This window comes from Choristoneura fumiferana, chromosome 10, assembly GCF_025370935.1.
Source record: "Choristoneura fumiferana chromosome 10, NRCan_CFum_1, whole genome shotgun sequence".
Taxonomy (NCBI): Eukaryota; Metazoa; Arthropoda; class Insecta; order Lepidoptera; family Tortricidae; genus Choristoneura; species Choristoneura fumiferana.
The window spans coordinates 16617647-16642776 of NC_133481.1; the positions used below are offsets into that span (position 1 = coordinate 16617647).

Genomic DNA, 25130 nt, shown 5'->3' on the forward strand with positions numbered 1-25130 from the left:
AATAAAGGTTATTGTATTGTATTGTATGTACATTTTATTTTTCATGCATTACTATATAATTATACATTTTTAGTTTTATATAAATTAAAAATGTATTAAAAAATATATAGAAACTTCTTTGTTTGTGGCTGGTGACGCCTGATTACCTTTGTCTTAGACGAAGATTTTATTTTATGCACTAGAGCATAAAAAGTCATTTTATGTCGCCTAGATCCAGCATAAACACGAACTTTACGAGCATGAGGAGTGAAAAATATTTTTTTATTGTTGAAATTTATGATAGATTTTGATTGAAAAAATTTTTATTATGCTAAGCTATAATTATCTGGTCAATGAATTTGAAATAACTGATTGCCTGACATAAATAGAATGTTTTCTTCTTCGCCTTTTGCCTTAAGAGGGTAGAGCTAACTCTTTACAAAAACGTTGTTAAACCGATTACAAAACAGTTGAATTTTACCGTGCACCCTTAGGTATAGTTCACTAAACAATAATTACGCCACCGCACGACCCATCTGGTCAAGTACAGTCGGAATAGTTGCGTAGTTGCGCGTAATGTGACCATGAGCGTCCAAGTTCCGGGCCGCGGCCGAAACTTAATCCGTTATAACCAACGTCTGTTTACGCATTAATACCGTGAGTTGGGAATTTATTAGTGATACATTTTGAACTTTAAATTTATGGTCAAGGGCTTTAATTCGTGTGCCACCATGGAACCTTTTCAAAGGGAAAGTCATTGCGATTTTCCTTGTTAATTAATGCGATGTCACTATGACGTTTACTGTGAAATGGTTTCATGGTAGCTCCTTGACCGTACTAGCAATTTCATTATAAAAGGTAAGAAGAAGTTGCTTGCCAAATAGGTAATGCACGCTTAAACTCTTTTAACGATATACTTTTTCTTAAAACTTCAGACCATGTGTGTGACAGCTGTCGTGAATTCAGAACCAAGTTTTAATGATACAACATTAATTATTCTACTAGCCAATATTTTTCAACAAAAATGTACTATTCCAATTAAGAAACATTAACAGTAACGATAGGTAAGTTGCTAATTTTAGATATTTTTTTTTGTCAAACAGGAATCTTGTAACGTGTAGGTCATCATCCCAGCCTATAAACGTCCCACTGCTGGGCACAGGCCTCCTCTCAGAACAAGAGGGCTTGGGCCATAGTTCCCACGCGGGCCCAGTGCGGATTGGGAACTTCACACACACCATTGAATTGCTTGGCAGATTTGTGCAGGTTTCCTCACGATGTTTTCCTTCACCGCAAAGCTCGTAGTAAATTTCAAATGTAATTCCGCACATGAATTTCGAAAAACTCAGAGGTGCGAGCCGGGGTTTGAACCCACGACCCTCTGCTTGAGAGGCGATAGGTCAAACCACTAGGCCACCACGGCTACATGCTGCCACGGCTACAACGTGTAGGTACATTTATTAAAATGATAAATCTGATACGTTTTGGTCTTAATAAAATGAAAACTGTCCTGTTATCCGGACACAAATATTAGAAAAATCACCGAATCACTCATTAAATTAATGTATTGGATAATAAAATTGTTCGGCTGATCTATTCGAGATTTTTTGTCATGCGGTGTGACAAAAAAACAACAACCTTCTTTTTTTTTAATTGATGCCTTTGTTTTTTTTCGTAAAAACAAAACACTCGAGCAACTGCAACCAGACTAAACCACTCGCCACTTGATTCGCTCAACTCCCTTACAAAAATCCCAACAACGACGTGGCATTCCAATGAAAATTTACATAAAACATGACGCCACCACGTCTCCCCGGCGAGTCGGACCGATAAATAATAATAACGGAATAACGGAATGCGACGGCAACGGAATTTAATTATTCGCAACGAGTTGCCAGCGGTAACGGGATTGGGTGAAATAAATTTTGCCGTGAGCTCCAGCTAAACGCTGTTTGTGTTTGACGAAACAATCGCCGCTTAAATACCTACTTGATAGTGGGAAATGCTGTGTGCGCCGTAACTTATAGTTAGTGCCACCAGAATTGAGGTCATACACACAAGAACATGTCGTGTAATGACAGCGGGATTTTGACATTCACTCATTCATTTCATTCATTCTCCTTTCATGCAATCAGTTCATGTAGCTGTATGCGTAATCAAATCATTCACTTTAACTGTCGTGGAACTACCTATACGTCTCGATTGTCGATAAAAATAAACTAATTTTTAGATTGACCATGTTCGTGGTGTGGAAGCTTTTCAAATCGATGTTAAATAAGAAGTAAAACGAGGCCGTGAATAAAACAAAATGAAACGAACGATGGAAAAAGAATTAAAAATGTTGCAAAAATTAAAGACAATAATAACTTTGCCAACTTATAAAAGTTGGACGCCCCTCCCTGACATTGTCATTTAAAAGCAAGGAAACAACTCGCTGTCACGTAAAACAACCGCATCGAAATCTGTCCACACGTTCGAGAGCTACGATGCTTCAGACAGACAGGCAGACTTTTTGCATCGGGAGATTAGAGATTGGCAAGACGAAAATAAAATTTAATACCAGCAATATTAGCAATACTAGCAAATGTAGCCAAGAGATTTTCATAGTTAATTGCTCATTACAGTATTATAAAATAATACTAATGGATTATAAGTTGCATGAGACGAAATTTTGGTTGCGATCCGATAATTTAATGTATTGTCAAATGTAATGTAAAAATAGATGATCAAACTTGTAGAAATTATCATGGATTTTCCAGAAATTCTGACAAGAACAAGAATATATTTTGAAATCATTTCTTTGTCGAAAATATTTATGATCTATTAAAATATAACAAGTAGTATTTCATCGTTACATGAATGTAGTTTAGCGTGAATAAGGGAAACTTTTGCTCGAGCTTTTCGTCTAAAAAGTTAGTGACTGGCATCTTTTAATACTGCACACCTTTTTTTGTCAAGATACTTAGTAGTTCAGAACTTGGCAAAGTTTGGCAAAGAAGTTAAAACTTATTTAGCGGTTTTTGCAAAGATGTAACTCTGAAACCCGTGTGGTGTCGGGTTAGAATTACACCCTCTCCATTTCTTCCGTGGATGTCGTAAGAGGCGACTGAGGATAAATATAGGTTTAGGTATCTTAGTTAGGTATCTTTAGGGTGAAACTTAAAACCTAAAATTGCTAAAAGTGGGTCCGAAGCGGTAATGTTACGTGTGCTCTACCTACCCCATTTGGGAATACAGGCGTGATCTTTGTGTGTTATACTGGAATGGAATTTGATAAGAAAAATCAGTTCTCATAATTTTTTGTTGTTATTATAAAGGATAAATTTAAATTAATAGTAGATTGTACAACTAGAGCATAAAACGAGCCATTTTACGCGAGACGTTCATATAGCCACCCGAGCCGTTACGGCGAGGGTGGATAGACACGTCGACGGGAAAATGGGTTTAATGCTCGAGTTTTACATTCTGTTTTTCACTTCGATTGCGAAGAGATGGAATAATAACAGAAGAAACAATTGTTCACTTGGTTCCTTTTAATTTTCTTGCATTGCTAATGTAATTATAAATATTAAGTTTATTCATTTATTTTGATTTGATTAATTTTTAGTTTTATACAAATTAAAAATTATTAAAAAGTATATAAACACCTGATTGCCTTGATTAGGTGTAAACAGCCACAAACAAAGAAGTCTGTACATTTTTTTAATGAATTTTAATTTATTTTAAACTAAAAATCAACTAAATCAATCGAAATAGATCAATAAAATTAATAATTTATAATTATAACTAATGCATGAACAATACAATTGTTTCCACTTTTGCTATTACATTTCCTCGCCATCGAAGTGAAAAGTAGAGTGTAGCATTAAACCCATTTTCCCCTCGACGTGTCTATCCATCCTCGCCGTACCGGCTCGGGTGGCTATATGAACGCCTCAGGTAAACTGGCTCGTTTTATGCTCTTGTTGTACAATCTACTATTTTCTGTAATTATCTAAAGCGGCGAACATTTTTATACAAACAATTAAACGTAGGTATAATCCTCCATTAGTAAGTTTTTTTTCCTGCCATCATTTTTACATTCCAGAATTGAGCAACACGGCATAATTACTGTAAAACAAGGAATGTCGCGACACTACTAAACGTGACCATACTCTACGCAATGTTGAACACGACTGGCATCGAGTAGGTAAACGTACCGCCGCTTACCTGTGGCACGCACGCTGCACCTACATAGCATTTCCACTTGTTTTTATTCTTCCGTAGTTCTTACAGTGTGAATGTATGTATGTAAACTCTTTATTGTACAAAATAAGTAACAAACACAATTGACAAACATTGAGATATATGTATGTATGTATGTAAACTCTTTATTGTACAAAAGAAAATAAACAAAACACAATTGACAAACTTTGAGATACTTGTACAAAGGCGGACTTATCCCTTTAAGGGATCTCTACCAGTCAACCTTTGAGTAGATGAGAGGAGTAATCAGTTAGGGTCCGACAAAGAGTGAGTTAAAGAGTAGAAAAAAAATTGTGGAAGCTACTATACAGTCTTTTAAACAAGACACAGAACAGAACAGATATATGTACAAAGGCGAACTTATCCCTTTAAGGGATCTCTACCAGTCAGTCAGTGAGAGTGGAGGACCTGCATTCAAGATCAGTTGAATACACATTTTGTTGCTTACACGCAGCTGTCGTAATTTCGCGGGTGAGGAAAGTAAATGTTTATAGTAGTTTCACCGATAGTAAACAATTGTAAAACACCAACAATGAAGCAGCAATGAAGCAGATTTAACAGCTCAGTTCATAATTCATTTGTAATTCGATCGCGTTTAAAATTGTTAAAACAAACAAAAGAACAATGACGCATCGCCAGGCACGCGCGGAAAACAAAATATTGTTTGCATCCTGATTAACCGTTCGTAACGTTTCGTTTTAAACCTAATAACGTTGCCAAAAAGTGTTATTTAACATGTAATGTTGTAGGCTAGGGATCACAGTGATGTGCCGAGTATACATATCCGCGTCTGCAGGTGTATGAAAAGAAAAAAAAACGTTTCACTAATATTTATACGGCTAGGTAGTTATTATTTGACAAAATTTACTCTTTACTTTTTCTACTATGTAATTATGTAAAATAATCTGTACTTAAGCATATTTTTATTGTGATTTCTGCAATAAAATGGGATTTACTTGCGTAAAATTCTGAAAGGTATACCAAGGCTTGAGAAATTCAGTTTTCTGAGGGTGTTTTTCATACAACGTATGTTTGATAAAAAGTCGAGCGTATTTTAGGCCATCAACTCAGACCATAAGATTAGACGCAGCGGCGGAGGGTTAAAAACAAGACCAATATCCGTATCCGCATCCGTTTATTTAAATGCAATTAAAAGAACCGGAACATCACTACAAGGGATGTTCGTGAATTGAAATGTAACCGGATTATGGAACGATTATTGTATTCGTGTGGCTTTTAGGTATTTACCGTATTTGCCGAGTATGCGGCCGGTAACCGGTTAAAATTGGCCGCCATGACAGGTTGCTGATAAACTTAGCCCCGGGTAACATTATTTGTCAGTGGCTTTGATAACTTAATAATGAGTTCGTGTGAAATTACTGCAATTATGCTTTTATTCATGTTTCATTCGACGATGTTGCGAGAGATTGATGATGATGATGAGACCTGGTAAGAAAAATCGTACGAGCAACATTACATTGCTGCGCTTGATTGTCCACTCCAAACTCGTTCCCTTTACGACCTCGCAATGTATTACAACTTCCACGATTTTTCTTGCAAGTCTAAACGGGGCTTTCGAATGCCGTACTTGGGCCCGGAAGCTTCTAGTTATTACAGCAAGTCGCTGCGGCTTACCGAAAGGTTATTTATACTGTTGTAACAATATTTTGTAATTTGTTTTAATGCTGCTTAATAGATGCGACAGTTTGTTGGCGGCAGAGGGCGCACTGGTTATTCCTAAATGAATTATAGTTTGAAAACCTAAAATACGCCCTGGAGGGGTAGGATTCCGCTGGACATACCTTATACACCGAAATGCTGCTTTTCTCCGGCAATTGGTTTCCACGACACATTGGAATAATCTGTTATAGTGTAGACATCTTTGAAAATGTTCGAATTCTAATTTTATAAATTATATTTTTGCCTTTTTCGTGGTGTTTCATATAAACAGGGGCTTTTTCCATGAGCTACTTAACAATGGCTAAACATAAATTTCATTTTATATTTAATAAATTTGGAGTAGTAACTACATGGTAGGTCAGTACTAAAATGGAAGACAATTTGTAAATTGTACCTGTTTTCTAAAAAAAAAAAACTAGTTTTTTTCTATCTGCCACGTTAGCCCGTGCAACTGGTATCAATAAATAATAATAAATTTTTTTTTTTCTTCATCACCGGTTACAACTATGAAACGTCAGTATTGAACTTAGTTACAACATTACTGTCAGACCTGTGTGGCAGAGACTGGTGCCCGAACTAGGAAGGACCTAGGTCCTGACACACAGCTGTGTTTCAGGTCACCATTTCTCCGACCCCCAGATGTCTCTAATGTTTAACAAAGTAATTTAAGGTTAACACAATACAAGTAATTATCAAAAACTAAAAATAATTCAGGAGTGTGTGTGTGTGTCCACTATTGGGAACCTAACATTATCGATTGGTTTCAAATTATTTGTCCATATATGTTACAGATCGCACTAATACACAATGTTTATCACACAGCCAACAAAAAGTTATACTGGCCCTTTTTAGAATTAGAATAAAAAAAGCAACAAACAAATCTGCTTGTAATCATCATCATCATCCCAGCGTTATTATACGTCCCACTGCTGGCTGGGTACTTACAGGCTCCTCTCAAAATCTAAGAATGAGAGGGCATGAATCGTTATTCCCACGCGGGCCCAGTCCGTATTGGGAACTTCAAACACACCATTGAATTGCTTCGCCGGTTTGTACAGGTTTCCTCGCGATGTTTTCCTTCACCGTAGTAGTTTGTTTTTATTTTTATTTTATGTAAGTATTTTAAGTTTAGGATAGATTTATTTAATTAAATGTTTTTCTTATTGTAGTACATTATTTTAAAAGTTATATAATATGATAAGTAACAATATATAACATTTGTTATACAATGTTATAAAACAATTTTTTTATAACGTTATAGAACACTTATAACCAATGTGGGAGCATTAGGCATAAATTATTCTGAGTGTGCACGCCAAACGGAAATCCACGTCGCAGCAATCGAAAAAAAATTCAAAAATTTGAAGTGCTGCATCTGTTCCGGACTGTGGTCTCATGCAATATGCAGTCTAGGTAAATAGAGTAGGAAAGTTCACCACCAGAATGAAGACAATTTTCATAATGTTAGAGGAAATCATGAAATATTAAACTAGGTTTGTAATGAACTGACTCATTAGCAATTTATATGAGCGCTCTTATAATTTGCCACCGCTTAAACTGGTTTGCGGAAGGGAATTAATTTTGTTTAAGATGGAATATTAAGGTCTTTAGTGTTCTAATTTTGATGGTTACCCTTTGGCTGTTGTGGTATAGGTAAATCCATTTAGCTTTTCCGTAGCTGTGTGTGTGTGTGTGTGTGTGTGTGTGTGTGTAATGTAATTACATTACATTTGTGTGAATATAAGTGTCGATTGAATTTTTCTTACATTTACTCGTAAACATATTTTAATTTAAACCTGTGTTTAGTTGAATTGACCAAAATTATTAAATATAAGATCGCTAATTTTCTCAGAATTCGATTTTTCTATTCTAGGTACTTAACCCAAACTAATCTTCAGATTACCTACACGGCCAATATAAAGTTTGTCCAGTCAATATTTTTACCGAGAATTATATTTTATGATATTAAAAGGACCATGCATGTTTTATTCAAACTTATTCAAATTTATTTTGATTAATATTTTTGAAAGAACTTATTTTTGACTGTTTAAATAAATAAATAAATATCATGGGACACTTGGCACCAATTTACCTAGTCCCACACTAAGCAAAGCTTGTACTATGGACACTAGACAACGGGTACACATACTTATATAGATAAGTACATAGTTAAATATATATTAACATCTAAGACCCGAGAACAAACATTCGTGTTATTCATACAAATATCTGCCCGCTGGGAATCGAACCCGGGAGCTCAAGCTTCATAGTCAGGTTCTACTACTCGGCCATCCGGTCGTCCGTCGTATTATACGTAATTGTTTCCCTTTCCCTCGAATTTCCATTCCATCTTGCTCGCTTATCCTGCCGTGCAACAGCAGTACTTGCGCTGTTGTGTTTCGGCGTGGAGAGTAAGACAGCCGGTGAAATTACTGGCACTTGAGGTACCCCATCTTAGGCCTCTAGGTTGGCACCGCATCTGCAATCCCCTGGTGTTGCAGGTGTCTATGGGCGGTGGTGATCTCTTATCATCAGGAGACCCACTTGCTCGTTTTCCATCCAGTTGAATTAAAAAAAATAGAAGAATAATGAACCAAATAAACTATAAACAATTACTTGGCTCACCTACCTTATAATAGCTACGTCTATGCAACAAATGTATTAGGTACTATTTTACGCTACTTCTAGGGTAGTGTGGTGTGGTAGTGAACAAACTTAACGCATTCACTGCTGACTTTCACAGGTGCCACCGACGCACATGCGTCCAAATATATGACAGCGGCACTGGGTGAAGTTCCGAAAACGCATAATATGCGTCGGTGGCAGTGAATGCGTTAGTTTTTTTATATTAATTAGTAATTTCTTAAAATGAAAATTGCTAAAAGTGGCTCCGTGTGCTCTGCCTACCCCATTTGGGAAAACAGGCTTGATGTTTATGTGTGTGTGCGTGCGTGCGTGCGTGCGTGTGTATGTGTGTGTGTGTGTGTGTGTGTGTGTGTGTGTGTGTGTGTGTGTGTGTGTGTGTGTGTGTGTGTGTGTGTGTGTGGTGATAGGTGGGTTTGAGTGATATTGCTAGTGGTATAAAAAAAAAACTACAAAATACAAATGAAAAAAATAATAAATAACAAAATTAAAAATAATACACTAGACTAGTCTTACCACTATTTAAAAAGCGGCTGAATTTGCATAAGAACTCGTTTATCAACGCAACAGCCCTTGCGGTAGGTGCATTGCCCGCTTGCAGGGTCCTAGTTTTGTTCACCAGGGTGAAAAGGTAGCGTGGACCCTGCCTTTGCGTGTTACCGCACTTATATATTTGTCTGGCACAAATAAATTAACGAATCAATATAAATTATCCGCGAAACGAAATGTAAAGTATTTACCATAAGCAAACAGGATTGAATAACCAAACACCATTACTGTTTATCCGCACTTTGTTCCGAATTACCCATCTCCGTGCTCTGAGTCTACTACAGAAAGAATGTTTACTTGCCACTCAAACTTTCAGATTTTTCCTAACTTGCTTGTTCCAGGAACAATTTCCCATTTGTCATGCGAAAGTTAAACGGCAAATAAGAAAGTTTAAATACGTACTTGAGCAATTTGGAAACCCTAACACAAATAAGGGTATCGTAATAAAAAAATCTTTATGTCTGCCGCATTAAAAGTCGGCTAGGAAAAACTTTGGTCGTCCGTTATTTATAATTTTTTTTTCACGTGGAAAAACACGGGGCCTCCGGATGGGATGGTTCTTGGGCAAATTTATTATGATCTATTGATTCTACTTCCCTGTTCATAAAGGCACAGTACCGTCGGCCCCCTCACGAAAGTTTTGCAACTCACGGAATTATGTCGAGTTCTCTCCCTCGTATAAAAGTTATTTTACTACTCTTCTAAGAGTTTAAGTAAGGCATGAGGATGGGAGGATAAAAATTGGCTGTCTGTGCGTGAGGCTTGCACCGTTTACGATGAGGCGGTTTGTTTTTAAGATGTGTGGAGACAGAGGAGTTTCGTTGATTTAAGGGCTGGTCACTGCAGTAAATGAATGTATGAATAAATAATCATTGAATATTTTTTTTGCTGCATGGTGTGTGTATTGTTATTAACCCAATCACTGCAACCGACGCACATATGCGTTTTCGGAACTTCGCCCAGTGCCGTTGTTATAATTATTCATACATTTTGAACGTACATGCGTGTTGATGGCACCTGTGGAAGTCAGGTGACAGTGAATGCGTTAACTCCGGCTAAGGTACCACACTTGAACTCGAACTATTTAAATCTTTGTTTATGTATTAATCCCATTATTATATTACATAACATATGTGTAACGTAATATACATTACAAATAATATGTTATATTACATTCTTTTAATTTAATTTGAGTCATATTATTATCTTTTGTTTATATTAAATTGTATTTTACCAAATTGCATTACATTATATACTAATGGAAGTTAAACGGTTAATAAAAATTAAATTAAATCAGAACCAAAATTAAATTATATTACTAAAACCACGACCACAAATTAATAATTTTGCGCTGAAATTAAAACGCGATTGTACTACCTACGCTTGTTCGATCGTTTCATTTTAAGAACTGAAAAATAAAGTTCATCGATTTTAACCCGCAGACGCAGCCGGATGATATATAAGTACGTTTAAAAAGCGAATTTAAATTTATCACCGCGCCGGTTGTAAATTCCCGCAAATCTTCAGCGTGTGAGTTATAGCGGCCACTATTTTACCTTTCTTCCCGTGGGAATGGCGGAACAGGTGGATAGTGGGTTGAATTATATTGTTATTTCGTCGGTGAATCGATTGCTCTGCGGTCTCAGAGCGTTCTTGGTTTAAGTGAATTTCTTAGTAGCAATGCTTTAGTTAGACGAAGGATAGACGTACAATTAATGCTTCATCATCCCAGTTTATATAAGTCTCACTGCTGGGCACAGGCCTCCTCTCAGAATGAGAGGGCTTGGGCCGTAGTCCCTACGCGGGCCCAGTGCGGATTGGGAACTTCACGCACACCACTGAATTGCTTCGCAGGCTTGTGCAGGTTTCCTCATGATGTTTTCCTTCACCGTAAAGCTCATGGCAAATTTCAAATGTAATTTCGCACATGAATTCCTAAAACTCAGAAGTGCGAGCCGGGGTTTGAACCCACGATCCTCTGCTTGAGAGGCCATTAGGTCAAAACATTCGGCCACCACGACTTTTCTTAACAATTAATGCTTACATCCATCAATATAATAAAACTGATTACATTCTATGCACGCAATCAAGCAAAGCACAGTCGCACCATCGCACAGCATCGTTAGGTCCTTTTGACAACTTTAAAGTTTATGTCTCGTTTGTATATTTGTTTGTATCGTATGTTTGTATACTTACCGATACAATAGTAATTTAGTTGGATAAAATATGCGGAGTATCACTGAGTTACTGGTATATTGGTATACAGTGCAATTTAGTTGGCCAACTTGAAAATTGTAAGTCTGCGGGCCCACTGAATGTGCCAATCGCAAGGTAGACTGTGATGCCAGACGGATGTCTCGAGACAACGCCATCTAGTAGTACACTGAAAAAAAACATTTGTTTACACTTACATCAAACAAGGTCTTGTTTATTATAATCATTCATCTTGATACCATATGAGCCTGTCAAGATCATGACTTCTGTGGCAAAGAAAACTTTGAATTGTCTGAGTTTCATCTGTCAAATTACTGTTAATTAGTTTCATTCAGATCTAGTCCATTAAAATCATGAAACATTATTATATTGACAAAGATCGTTTATAGATTCAACTAATACCTAAGTCCCATCAAGTAAGACAGTTAGAATTAGACATTACTCACATTGTAATAAGAACCACGGCTCGGGTCGCCATGAATGACTCTACCTATACCCGTTTATTATATTTACACCAAGCGCCGTTGCTATGCCATTTCGTTTCATACCAAGATAATATTCACCTATCTTATACATTGTGGTCAGTCAAGCGTTACCTAGGCTCTTTTCACGTATAACGACATCTATCGATCAATATGTAAACATCGTCTCAAACACACACACACAAACATCACGCCTGTATTCCCAAATGGGGTAGGCAGAGCACACGAAACGTTACGGCTTCGGAGCCACTTTTAGCAATTTGAGGTTTTAAGTTTGACAAAAACGGTACAATAGTGACAGGTTGCTAGCTAAAACACTGATTATAACAATGATCAATAATTTGTAGATTCTACTAAGATTTTGTTTGATATAACGCATTAATTGATAGCAGCAACTGTGTAAATGTATTTTTAGAACTAACTTGTTTGTTGTTGCAAGTATAATTACATTGTGGATTTTACTTCTTATCTTATTTGATTCTAGTTTAAAGCTCATTTATTGCAACTAAGCGCTTCGTTAGCTTAACAAACATAAATTGTCAATGCAACACATGGTTTTTGTAAACTCTAGCAAAAATAAAATAATAAATTTTACAAAGAGCCCTCTGTAAAGGTAAATAAGAATTTAGTCATTTTTATAAAGAGCTTTTATTAAATTATACAACATATTCGAACAAATTCAGTTTGTTGTTGCAATTACCCGCTCTTGTCTTTAGTAAACATTTTCAACATTATTTCAATTATTTAGGTACCAACTAAGAGAAAATATAACTTAGTTGGAGTGTATTTTTTTCATTGCTTCATTTGTCAAGAAACTCTCATTGTGACTGTGGAACCTTGCTTGACAAGGGGATTCATTACGAACTTTCTAGAATATTCTACGGTATATCAGGAATGATGGACGATAATACTTACATACTCGTACAGTCACCAGCATTAATATCTGACACAGCGGAGCGTGCAAAAATATCTGACACGTCCTTCCGGCCCTAGAAATAGAGTCGTATCAGATATTTATGCACGCTTGTTGTGTCAGATATTGGTGCTGGTGACTGTACCAAATTTTACGAGTATCCAAATCATTCACGCACACAAACACAAGCGTACTCTTTAAAAATTCATTCTCAAAGCGTTTTGATTCTGGACCTGGGACGTTCCATAATAAAATGAAGACGTACACGATTATGCACAGTGATGTCGCTCAATCCTAACCTCTTGATGTTAAAGGAACATAATTAACGAACCAGTTCACCGCGCGCCGTACGTGTACGAGGCACACGTTAACGGCGGCAAACACAATCATATTAAAATTAAACCGAATACGGAATCAACATGGCGACTTATCATTAATTATTCATTAATCCGCATCGTGCCGACTTAATGACAGCAAAACAGGAGACTAGTGATGCCTCGTGTTTACGAATGAGTGACGTGTTTTTGTGAATTGCTTATTACGTTTGCTCGGATAAATGATTCATTAAACGCGGGTTTTATGGGTGCTTTTAATTGGGTACAGTGGGTGACTCAATTACGGTTTTCGTAGTTTATTGGCGGCATTACATCTGACACGGTCATTTTCATCTGTCGGTTTTTATGATTGGTTGGCAGATGGAACGGGTGTCACTTCAATCCAAAATTTAAAACTTTTGGAAGTAGGCCGTAAATGCCATGGAAATGTTGCCACAAGTCGTATACAGCCAAGTCTAATGGCCGGTATCAGATATTTTGTTGGAACTCCGGACTTTTTCTATTGGGTCTGAAATAGCTTGTGGTGTTTTCGGTGGCAAAATACACCTGCAGTTTATTTTTAATGAAAAAAGGCGGGAAAGCATAAGAAAAATATTGGAATAAAATTAAATTTTATAATATATTTTGAGAAAAAGTTTATTTTATTTCAGAATTATTCATCATTTTTGAGAAAAGCTTTATATTAGTCTCGGCTGGAATAGCAATTGCTGGCTTCGTATTAGTTAATCGGACTCGCAAGCTCGTCCGTTTAATACTCATACTCAGCCAGCAATTGCCTACTTCCAGGCCACGACAATAATCTACTATTTAAACTGTGACGCCTTTTTTTACATTTTTACAACTAAGCGACAATAATTGGTAGTTATTTTTGACGGCCAAAAGAGAAATAGTACATAACTGTAGAGGCCGGGAAGTAGGGGGTTGCCGGCCAAGCAGATATAGACCGGATAGGGATGCGAGGCCGGCAACCCCAGGTTCCGGCCGAGGCTTGTATAGTGATGTTCTCAAACATTACATGAAATAAAATAAAAAAAAACGGCCAAGTGCGTGTTGGACACGCCCAAAATAGGGTTCCGTAGCCATTACCAAAAAATTCAGTAATATTTTTCTAAGGATTTCGTATTTTTTACGGAATCTTCCAAGTTTACAGCAAACCCCTAATGGTTTTAAAAGACCTATCCAACGATACCCCACACTATAGGGTTGGATGAGAAAAAAAAACACCCCCACTTTACGTCTATGGGAGGTACCCTAAATTTTTTTTTTGTAACTTTTAATTGTACCATTTTGTCGGCATAGTTTACCTATATATCCGTGCAAAATAACAGCTTTCTAGCATTGATAGTCCCTGAGCAAAGCCGCGGATGGACAGACAGACAGACAGACATGGAGAAACTATAAGGGTTCCGTTTTTGCCATTTTGGCTCCGGAACCCTAACAAGAAATGAAGCTGGCGGGACGCTAGTCTGGTCGCGGTGTTGTGTACGCGCGTGTCGCGCTGGCTGCTGGCGGGCGGCGGGCGGCTGCGGGCGGTGGTGCTGGGCGTGGGCCGCGTGCGTGTCGCAGAGCGCGCGTTGAAACAAAAGACGGTCGCATTGCCGGCCAGCGGCCTGCAAGGTTGTATGAAATCTCTTTGCAGGCCGCTAGAGCGACCGCGCGCACGCAGCTGTTGTAACACAACGTCAATATTTCATGTCATGTTTGAGAAAATATATTTTTGGTTATTATAAGTCCCAATGGAACCTTATTATTAAGACTTTACTGTCTGTAACTTCTCCAGTATGTTTTGAAAATTAACGACTAAAGAAATCTTGGATTTATTGTGAGTTTCATTATTACTGCCCTCATAAGGTAATTGGCAGTATCTCATTTTTAGACATTTCGATTAAACAGAGAAAATGTGTAAATTGATTTCGCGTCGCCTTAAGGAGGTTTATTGTTCTCGGGGGTTTTTGATCATGTTGTAGACAAGATACGGCCAATTTGCTTAGTTCATCTGATAGATAATGTTTCAGACTACGTGATGGTAGAAATATCTCAAAAGTGATCTTTGTTGAGATACTGTTAATTGCCTATAGCTCGTAAATTAAAAATCAAATAATCAACACTGACTAATATCTCTTATTTTATAATAGTTTACTTCTACCATGTGTCTAGACACCATTGTGTCATACGCATTTTTTGTGACTTGGACAAAAGCCCACTTTTTTAAACTGTGTCGTGTCCCAAATGTACACTTTTCAAAAACACAAACTTTTACCGTTTATGTAACTAATGTGTTTTTTTTTTGTTACAGGTGGATGCCATACTATACAGTAGCATTTACCTCCGAGAGTGATTATGCGCAATATCAGTAAGAATGAATTCCCTAACTTATGTAGACTCAGTAGATACTGTTGGCCATTATTAGCGAGCAAACTTTTGTCGAGTACGGCCCTGTATTGTAGAAAAACAATCGACTTCGTTTTTTTGTCGTTTGTTTGTTTTTTATATTTTCGTCTGTTATCAAAACATTTTTAGAAATGTATTAGCGTTGCGCTAAGCAAATCGGTTTCAAGAATCGGTTTGACACTTGAAAATTACGTTTTATCAGGAACTGAATGAAACTGTACTGCATTGGGTATAAAAAATCGTACGTTGCGAACTGAATCCACATCTTCTTCAATTCTGTACTCAAAATTCGATAAGCTTATCACAAGTAAGCAGAGATCAGAAACTTCTTCATCATCATTATCATCTCAGCTTATACACGTCCCACTGCTGGGCACAAGCCTCCTCTCGAAATGAGAGGGCTTGGGCGTAGTTCATACGTGTGCCCGGCGCGTATTGAGTAGGTATTTGAATTGATTCGCAGATTATGGCTCGTTTTCTTACGATGTTTTTCTACACCGTAAAGCTAGTGGTAAATTTAAAATGTAAATTAACACATGGATTTCGAAAAACTCAGAAGTATGAGCCCAGAGTTGAACCCACGATCAGAGGACGAGCAGAGGCTTGAGAGGCCAAACTTGTTAATTCGAAGTAAATCAAAAACTGTTTTTATTTAATTTACTTCAACTTACTTAAATTCCATATCATGTTCTTTTGATCGTATTCAATTTAAAACGTCATTTATTATGTTCAAAGAAAACCAGCGTTAGCAGACTTCAATCATATTTTTAAAATATACCTAAATATTTTTAAAAGATTCTTTACTAAGGCACTTGTCCCACCGCCGACGATGAGCGAGAAGCGAGCAGAGCGAGTAACTAGAAACGAGTGGGCGAGCAGTGAAAAGCGAGTGTTCGAGCACGACGGGCGATTACTCGCTCCACTCGCTCGAGCCGGGTGGCCGCCAAGCTAACAGCGCCGAGCGAGTATCGCTGAGCTAGTTTTATAGCTCAGCGAGTTTTATAGCTCTTGTCGCTGCGACAAAAGATGTAAGAGCGAGTTCTCGCCGGCAGTGGGAACCGCCAGCGATCAACTATTAATATCTATGTCTCTTTTACTCGCACAGGATCTTATATCTTTTGTTCGTTTCTTGAGCGAGAAAATAGTCGATAGCCAATCGTTTCCTCGCCGGCGGTGAGACAACTGCCTAAAGTAAGTAGTTACTCTATATAAAAAAACAAGTGCTGCTATAAAAACTTCTAGCAGAGGTTGACGCTAATAATGATTGACCTCCAGACAGCCAGAAAATTACTTTAACATTAAAGTACATAGCCGAAATTATGGAGTAACATTCTGAGCGAGAGTAATTTAGAAGCATTCTCTTTATAAACAAAAAATAAACTAAAATGCTTATTTTTCACAATATCATTGTGCCGTGCAAAAATTTTTTATGAATTTTTAAGACATGTCAAATTGTCGTGAAATGTGATGCTCTACTTTTTCTATTTTTAACCCCTGACGCAAAAAGAGGGGTGTTATAAGTTTGACCGCCATGTGTGTCTGTGTATGTCTGTGGCACCGTAGGTCTTAAACGGTGGACCGATTTGAATGCAGTTTTTTTTTGGAATCAGGTTTTCTAGCAAAGTTAGACATGTTAGAACGAAATCGGTTCAGCCGTTTTTGAGATATTAAACTTTGAAGAGTTATACAATTTTTTCATCATCCCAAAACCCCCGAAATTGTCACTTCAAAAGTCAATATTTACAATTTAAAACCTGCTTTCATATATAAAACGCATTCAAATCGGTTCACCTGTTTAAGAGCTACGGTGCCACAGACAGACAGACACACAGCGGTGAAACATAACACTTTATGCGTCGGGGGTTTAAAAAGCTCAAAACTAATTAATCCCTTTGCCCCATAAAATGCTAGTGGTTCACGAATCACTTCAAACGTCCGTGGGCCATCACGGTCACACAACTGGGGCTGTCCCCTTGCGGTGTAACATTTCACAAGGGTCCCGGCCCACACAAATTACGCCCGGCGGACCGGCCAACATAATTACACTAATTCGTTAACATGGTTAACTTTCAACCCTACGCTTTGGTACCGATTTGTGTTGCGAATGTTGTTTTGCGATGATGAAAAAATTTGATAACTTTTTTTTGACTGTTACACAACTTGCTAGCTATGCTTGGGGTTTCCCTAAGGGATCGAATCGGAAATAAGGAGATACGTAGAAGAACAAGGGTCACCGACATAGCGAAGCGAATTAGCGCGTTGAAGTGGCAATGGGCAGGCCATATAGCACGGAGAACAGATGTCCGTTGGGGCCGAAAAGTTCTCGAGTGGAGACCGCGGATCGGCAAGCGCAGCGTGGGACGACCACCAACGGGATGGACGGATGACCTGGTTAAAGTTGCGGGTTCACGGTGGATGCAAGCCGCTTCCAACCGAGGCAACTGGAGGTCTATGGGGGAGGCCTATGTCCAACAGTGGACGTCCTATGGCTGATTATGATGATGATGACACGAAGTACGTTAGGAGAGTTACAGTAAAAAATGTGGAGAAAGACACAAAGGGTTTAATTCGAACCGCTAAGGAATGGGATTCACTTTCAATATCTTTATTTCCGGATAAACACAAACTAGGGCTCTTCCCATCGTTTTTCCATCGATACACGTGGTAGTATTGTTGAAATATTTAATTTGAAAATTTGCATACCAACTGTTATGGTGAACTGTGATGTTCATTCATATTTCTTTTCCAAGTGCAACACCTGTAATAACCTATAACCTATAATAAAATAAACCGATTTTGATGGCACATGTCTAAGAACCATCGCTAGAAAACCTGCTTTCAAATAAAAAAAACGCATTCAAATCAGTCGACCCGTTTAAGAGCTACGGTGTCATAGGCAGACACACGGACAGACAGACAGACATACATAGCGGTCAAACTTATAACACCCCTCTTTTTGCGTCGGGGGTTAAAAATACCATAGTTTTTGCAAATAAATATTTTGATTAGATTTGATTTGTCTTGGTTTCGCGTGGGTTATTTGATCGGCTGAAGCCGATTCCACGTTCATAGGTCCTCAGGGACTCTTAGATGATACAGTCCAAACCCTTTAATACGAAGTGCAAAATTAAAGCTTCGTGTCTTGCCGCCCAGCTGGCGCTGATATTAGGTATTTAACACGAGAGTAAGAGAGACAGTACGATACAAACTTCCATTTTCGAATTTCATAGTAGTCCATCAGGTCTAAAATACGTCGGGTGAAGTTTGGGTAGCTTGAGTTGTCCGTCTATATTTAAACCCTGACGCAAAAGAGGGGTATTATAAGTTTGACACCTATGCCTGTTTATCTGTCTCTCTTTGGCATCATAGCTCTCAAAAAGATGGACAGATTTCAATGCGGTTTGTTTTTGAAAGCGAATTTGTTTTCAGCTATGTTTTATTAGAATTTGTTTAGGCTCCGTCTCCACCAGAGATGTGCGAGGATGTGTTGCGAGGAATAGGTAAATGCAGCGCTTCTATTGGTTCATGAAAAGCACGTTCCTCGCAGCACATGGAAGCGCAGCCTTAGCCATCTTTGGAATTTTGAACTTTAAATCGATAAATTGCCATGGTTCATAACCTTCAAAATGAAATAACAAGCAAGCTGCCAGCAGCCTCGCTTGCAACCCGAGCGCTCTGAAACACTACTAAGCTCTATCGGTGCAGCGAAATTTCACCCAGAGTCAGTCGTTTCATCAAAGTGCTGTAGTTGCTATACAATGCACGACGAAGCGCAAGACGGTTGGTGCAGTACTAAATTATGGATGCAATGTATGCCAATATTTTTTAAACAAGAGAGACAGATGAGCAAGCAGGTCCTTTGATAGATATCCATATTAAAAATTAGATGCATTGATTATGTCATTTTTTATATTATCCTTCTAGAATAACTGCAGTGCTATTATTGCGCTAATAATTGCTCAGTCAACATACTCCTCAGTCAATGTAACCTTTTTAGAGGGCAACTGGTTCGACTGATTCATTTTCTGGTTTCCGTGGTCCAAACCTTTTGCCATGTCCGTCCATCCGCGGCTTTAACTTTTTTTTAAATACCTCCTCTACTTGTAAAGTTGGGGATGTTTTTTTTTACCATCTGAACCAAAAGAGTGGGATATCGTTGGATAGGTCTTTCAAAAATATTACAGGTTAAGACGGACCATTTTTTGATTTAGGAATCAGTTTGCAAAATATTGATATTGAAAGTGTAAATTTTTGTTAATAAATAGTCAAGTCGTTGTCCTTGATCGTGTACTGTAGATATTAGTCTGTGCCATAACACTGCATCACACCAGCAATATTAGAGAGCACCGAGGCGCTCTCATATTTCTTACATCATTAACTCGACATGTGGCATCTTGCGAGGCGCATCCGAGGCAGGCGTGAGGCAGGCTCGGGGCATGAGGCATATTTCCAGGTATGTCTGAGGCATTCACAGGCACTAGATTCAGCATTAAGGTAATGATGGAATTGATACTACGGCGCGTCGTTAGTGTTTTGTTTCGAAAGGCTTGTCTTGTCTCGCTGCACTGTTGAAGTATTTTGTAATATGAAATATTTCGTAATATCGTAATTTCAAGTTATGACGTTCTTTGTAATGATTTAATATATTTGTTACGGGATGTACACCATAATTATCTTTATGAGCTCATAATATTTTGATCCAGTTGCAGTTTATAAATACAACTAGATCGAAATATCGGGGGATCATTAAAGGTACCTAATCACGTCTACATCCCGTCAAATAAATACAGATTGGTACCTTTAACAGGAGCAAACAAACAAATAACTACTACTAACTTTAATAAATAAATAATTATTTACACCAGCCTAGCCCCAAACTAAGCAAAAGCTTGTACTACTCGTATGGGTAATATAGGTGAAAACAGCCTCTTGTCATCTACATAGCCGTGAATCGTTAACAACCGTTACTTTGTTAATACGTTACCATGACAATAAAACAATAAACAACAAATAAAACAAACTCCAACAACCGTTATTATTAGACACCATGATATATTGATTAGCAGAAACAACAGTAATGTCTCCACGCAAACTCTGTAAAAAATATCAGACAATGGAAAAAACGCAAAAAAAAAAACATTATTCGCAATAATAAAAGCGAATCTGCCCGCTTTAGGAATAATTTTCAAATTTATACACCTCTTATAGCGCCACCCCGCGGTTTTACATAACAATGCTTCATTTTTCATTTTCGCCATGAAATAAGTTAGGGGGGCCGGTGTTGCCAGGTATGGCTTAGGAAATTATGATATTGAAAAGTGTTGCAAGTTGAAAAATGGAAATGAACGTTTTCTGCTTGTGAATTAGCATCGAGAGGTCCGTTTGACGTTTGTGTTGTGTTTGGGATTAGCTTACATCTTCTTTTTGATTTCATTGTGGCTTAATGGAAGCTTTACGTTTTTGGTTTTTGCTAACGTTAGACCCTATCGTTGTCAAAACATTATCACTTTTATGCAGGTGTTGTAAGAATGAAAAGACAAGTTTGCATACCTACTTAACAATTAAATAAATGAAATTAATTAAGCTCATAATCATTCCCTACTAATTGTTTCCCGTAACTTTATTTGCGAATAATTCATTTAACACTATGCCGCAAAAACTGTGCAATTTTTCGGGGGTTTAAGAGTGAAGTGGTAAGAGATAGACCACAGATAGACAGACATTCGCATTTATAATATGAGTAAGGATAAGGATTGCATTATCTAGTTCTGTTTCCAGGAAAATGTTAATAAATCTCAGGCACTTTATCTGAACAATAATTTTCATATTATCTGACACACTGGGATACTTCAACGTTTTTTTTTATTTTTTTTTTACTTTATATGTAACATACATTCATGGCAACACTATTCCGAAAGGATCAAATATCTATTCAATATCCCCATCCCCTTCAATTGTAACATTTTCAAGCGAAGTAATATGGGGTGTAGAGGAAAAGAGCACGAGCTCTGTGCATGCAAAGTGTTCATGGAAAAGTGCTAAATATGCAGGGGGCATATTTTAAAGGAAACTTTAAAACGTTTTTTTTTATTAACCTTATATTGCGTCCCACCGCTGGCCAAAAGGCTCCCCTTTTTTTCTTCCTCTCGTCTCCACTTTTGGCCTATTCTTGACAGTCTGACCGGAAACGGTCAACTCGTACCGCCATCTTCTAGGTCTGGCTCTGCTCGAGTCCATCGCAAGTAACTCAATAGGTGATAAAATATGGTGATTAAAATAACTTTGGTCCGGCTGCATGCTAAAACGATTAACATAGTAAAATCACTCAATAATATAATTAACAGATCACGACAATTAAATCACCGTTCTCCTTTTCTCGCAGCAGTTACTCTAGAATTTTATAATATGTACTAAATATTTGGGATACTTTTGCTACTCTAGCGAGATACTTTAGCATTTTTTCCCCCGAAAGAGATTGGCATCCTTTGCACAATAATTCATGTGAAAATGTCAATGCTATCTTACAAAAGAAAAAAACTAAACGCATTCACAAAAAATGGCGTTTGGTCCTTTTCATTTTGTGACGCATAGCTTTTCTTTCCTAAATTGGACTTAAAACTCTATAGCAAAAAGGAAGTTTAAAGTCGCATTTGCTAGATAAAAGATACCATGCAAGAGACACGCGAGTCCCAAAACAATATTTCTAAATAAAATACTCCCTCCTCGGGGACCGGCGGTGCGATGCATCAACCCGTCGATTCGAGAAAGGTTAATGGTGCAGTTTGGGGGCAGTTAGGTTAATAGATTTTGCGAAGGATTTACATACGCTTTGGGCACAACAAATTAATGTTTACGCGATCTCGCATGTGTTTTGTAGTACTTGTGGTATTGTGGCATGCTACGGTCATAGTAATGCATAGATAATATGCGTAGAGTCGAAGAAACTGGATCGGGTAGCAGGGTGAGACCCTTTTTGTAATCAATTTCGCTATGATTTCTTTGGCAGATGTACCTAATGTCAATATGACATCATTAGCACAAAAATTCCACCCTGGCATGCGATTCAGTTTCTTTGTCTTTCTTTCTTCGTGTCTCTTTTCTTTGTCTGCCATCGCCCAGTCTATATGAACCCTAAGTAGTTGTAAGACCTAGCTTAAGATCGACAATTGTTGTATTGTATATCATTAACCTTAATGTATTTTTTGGGAATATAGGGATTAAAATATTATTATTTATTTCATGCTTTAAAACGATCTCATTATTTCTTATAACCATAAATGTCAATAATTTAAAGGGATACGTCATAGCGTTATATATCCCACATTAAATATAAGAGGGTAGTTTGCTCGAAAAACGCCGTATTGTTGCCAGAATTGAAAATAAAACTCCGCGTAAAAACAACTACCGAAATTACTAGCACCACGGACAAAAAACGACCTTACTGTTTACAACAAAGGAGCTACAACGAAAGCATCTTTATGGCGGTTTTTTCTTCGCTCTACTACATTCGTATAATATTACAAATTTATCTTTGCGGTTGACATCGTCACTGGCAACGAATTCTAGATGAAGTAATCGAAAATAAGAGTCACGCAAAAACATACAGTATCTCAATGCGATAAGAGCTTTGACGAGTAAATTATTATCGCGGTTGTGTGCTAAGAAGGTTTTATTTCCAATTTCAGCCACCATATCAGATAAATTTGCTAACAATAACCATCTCAGGGAAGCATTCGTCTAAATGCGTATGTTTTGTGCAATAAGATTGAATTCTGTGCAGCTAGCGTGCATTATCATTTGCGGTTAATAAGACTTTCTTACTGCACCCAGTTGTGTTATTTTTTTTTATAACCGACACTTAGAAGTTTTTGCGGTTGCAAAATAAGTTTTATTGTCAATCAGCCATAATAGGACTTTTCGCTAGTTAATGCCAAAAAAATATAAGATAAACCCGACTTAAAGAAAAAAAAATCTGGTAATCGGACCTCTCGATGCTAATTTACAAGCAGAAAATGTGCATTTCCATTTTTCAACTTGCAACACTTTTCAATATCATAATTTGGGAATATTTGATCACCATCATCTGAAACCACTGCTGAGCACAGGCCTTTTCTCAGAATGGGAGCTCTTACACACTGTTGAATGGCTTTGACACTGTGTCACTCTTAATAGTAAACAATCCTTGGGAGGTGCTTTGTTTCAATGTTTTTTTTTTTACTGCACTTGGGTTTTCTACTTTGCGGTTTGGACGTCTGAGGGCATGTTAAGGCTGCGTTTCACTAGAATTGTACGAGGTAGCTGACTATTTCTCAAAAAGTTGTACATTTTCAAGAAATTTTGGATGTTTTATGCAGTTTATGCTTTATGATCTCGTCCTTAGTGTTGATAATTTCTTGACAAAACTGATCTCTTGTCAATTCGGTGACGGGACAACTTTTTGGGAAATACTCAGCTGATCGGTGCGAGGTGGGTAGTGAGGATTTGGAACGCTGTGACTGTTTTCACCAGTGACATGCGAGCTAGCTGAGCGGTACGAGAATGCGTAACGAGGGCATAAAGCGAGCTCTTTTTAAATACGTGAGCGGGATGCGGTGAGGAGGAATGAGTACTTCGCAACCTACCCCCCCTCAACACATTCCTCGTTTTCTCCAACATCTTTCCCTTGTTTTGTATATACAATTATACAAAAACGTTGCTCCGCTGATCTGTTTCCACTAGAGCTGCGCTGAGCAAGGATAGGTAAATGAAGCATTTCTAGTCATCATCATCATCATGTCAGCCGAAAGACATCCACTCAGACCGGTCTTGTGCTTTCCGCATCCACCGCGACCCCGCGATCTTAACCAGGTCGTTGCTCCATCTAGTTGGAGGCCTATCCACAGCTCGTCTCTAAACCTTTTGACCCCATCAGCCATCAGATCTGCGAGCAATGACTTCAGTTTCACAATTCTTCGAGCTATGTCGGTAACCTTAGTTCTACTGCGCATATCATCATTTCTGATTCTATCCCGCAGAGATTCCCCGAGCATAGCCCTCTCCAAAGCCCTCTGAGTGACTTTGAGCTTCCTCATGAGGCCCATCGTTAGCGCCTACGTCTCAGATCCGTAAGCGTTTCTAATGGTTCATGAAAAACACATTTCTCACAACGCAACCTCGCGCATCCGTGGTGGGAATGCAGCCTTTAGGGGGGGCTGAGTTAAAGGGGGTTCACTCCATCTGTCAATTATCTTTGCAGGCTTGACTGGTACATGCAAAGCCTCTATAGTCTGGTTTGAATCTGAACGGACTTGTTATTTCGACCCATGTTTTTCCCGTGTCAAATTTCTTGTCTCTAAACCTAGTGTTGAGATTTCTAGAGTTTATTCTGATCCCTAGGGAAAATTGAGATAAAAAGTAGTTTTTGTGTAATTCCAAAGATCCATCTATCTGCATACCGAATTTTTCACAAGCGACTGGCTTAATAATTATGGTGAAATTGAGTAAAATTATTCAAGTCTATAGGTATATATCGTCATCCTGCAATTTAGAATTGACGTCCAGGTAGATAAAACCAATTTATTCTTAATAATTCAATCAGAGATTGAGAGATTGAGAGGAGGCCTGTGCCCAGCAGTGGGACGTATATAGGCTGGGATGATGATGATGAATTCAATCAGATTCAGTAAATTATCTATCACACAATTCAATATTACGCCTCTG

General features: G+C 37.9%; 1 protein-coding gene across 7 annotated transcripts in view; it reads left to right on the plus strand.

Annotated features, from left to right (window-relative positions):
* LOC141432186 (CUGBP Elav-like family member 1) overlaps positions 1-25130 on the plus strand; it is a 531549-nt gene that overhangs the window by 266439 nt on the left and 239980 nt on the right. For 3 of the 7 annotated variants that reach the window (XM_074093670.1, XM_074093671.1, XM_074093676.1), the window contains exon 2: positions 15337-15393. The exons of the other annotated variants lie outside the window; for them this stretch is intronic. Coding sequence is in view for 2 of the 3 variants with exons in the window: in XM_074093671.1 (XP_073949772.1) it covers positions 15337-15393 (57 nt within the window). In the remaining variant the exon portion in view is untranslated. The remainder of the gene's footprint in view (positions 1-15336; positions 15394-25130) is intronic. 7 annotated transcript variants of the gene reach the window in all.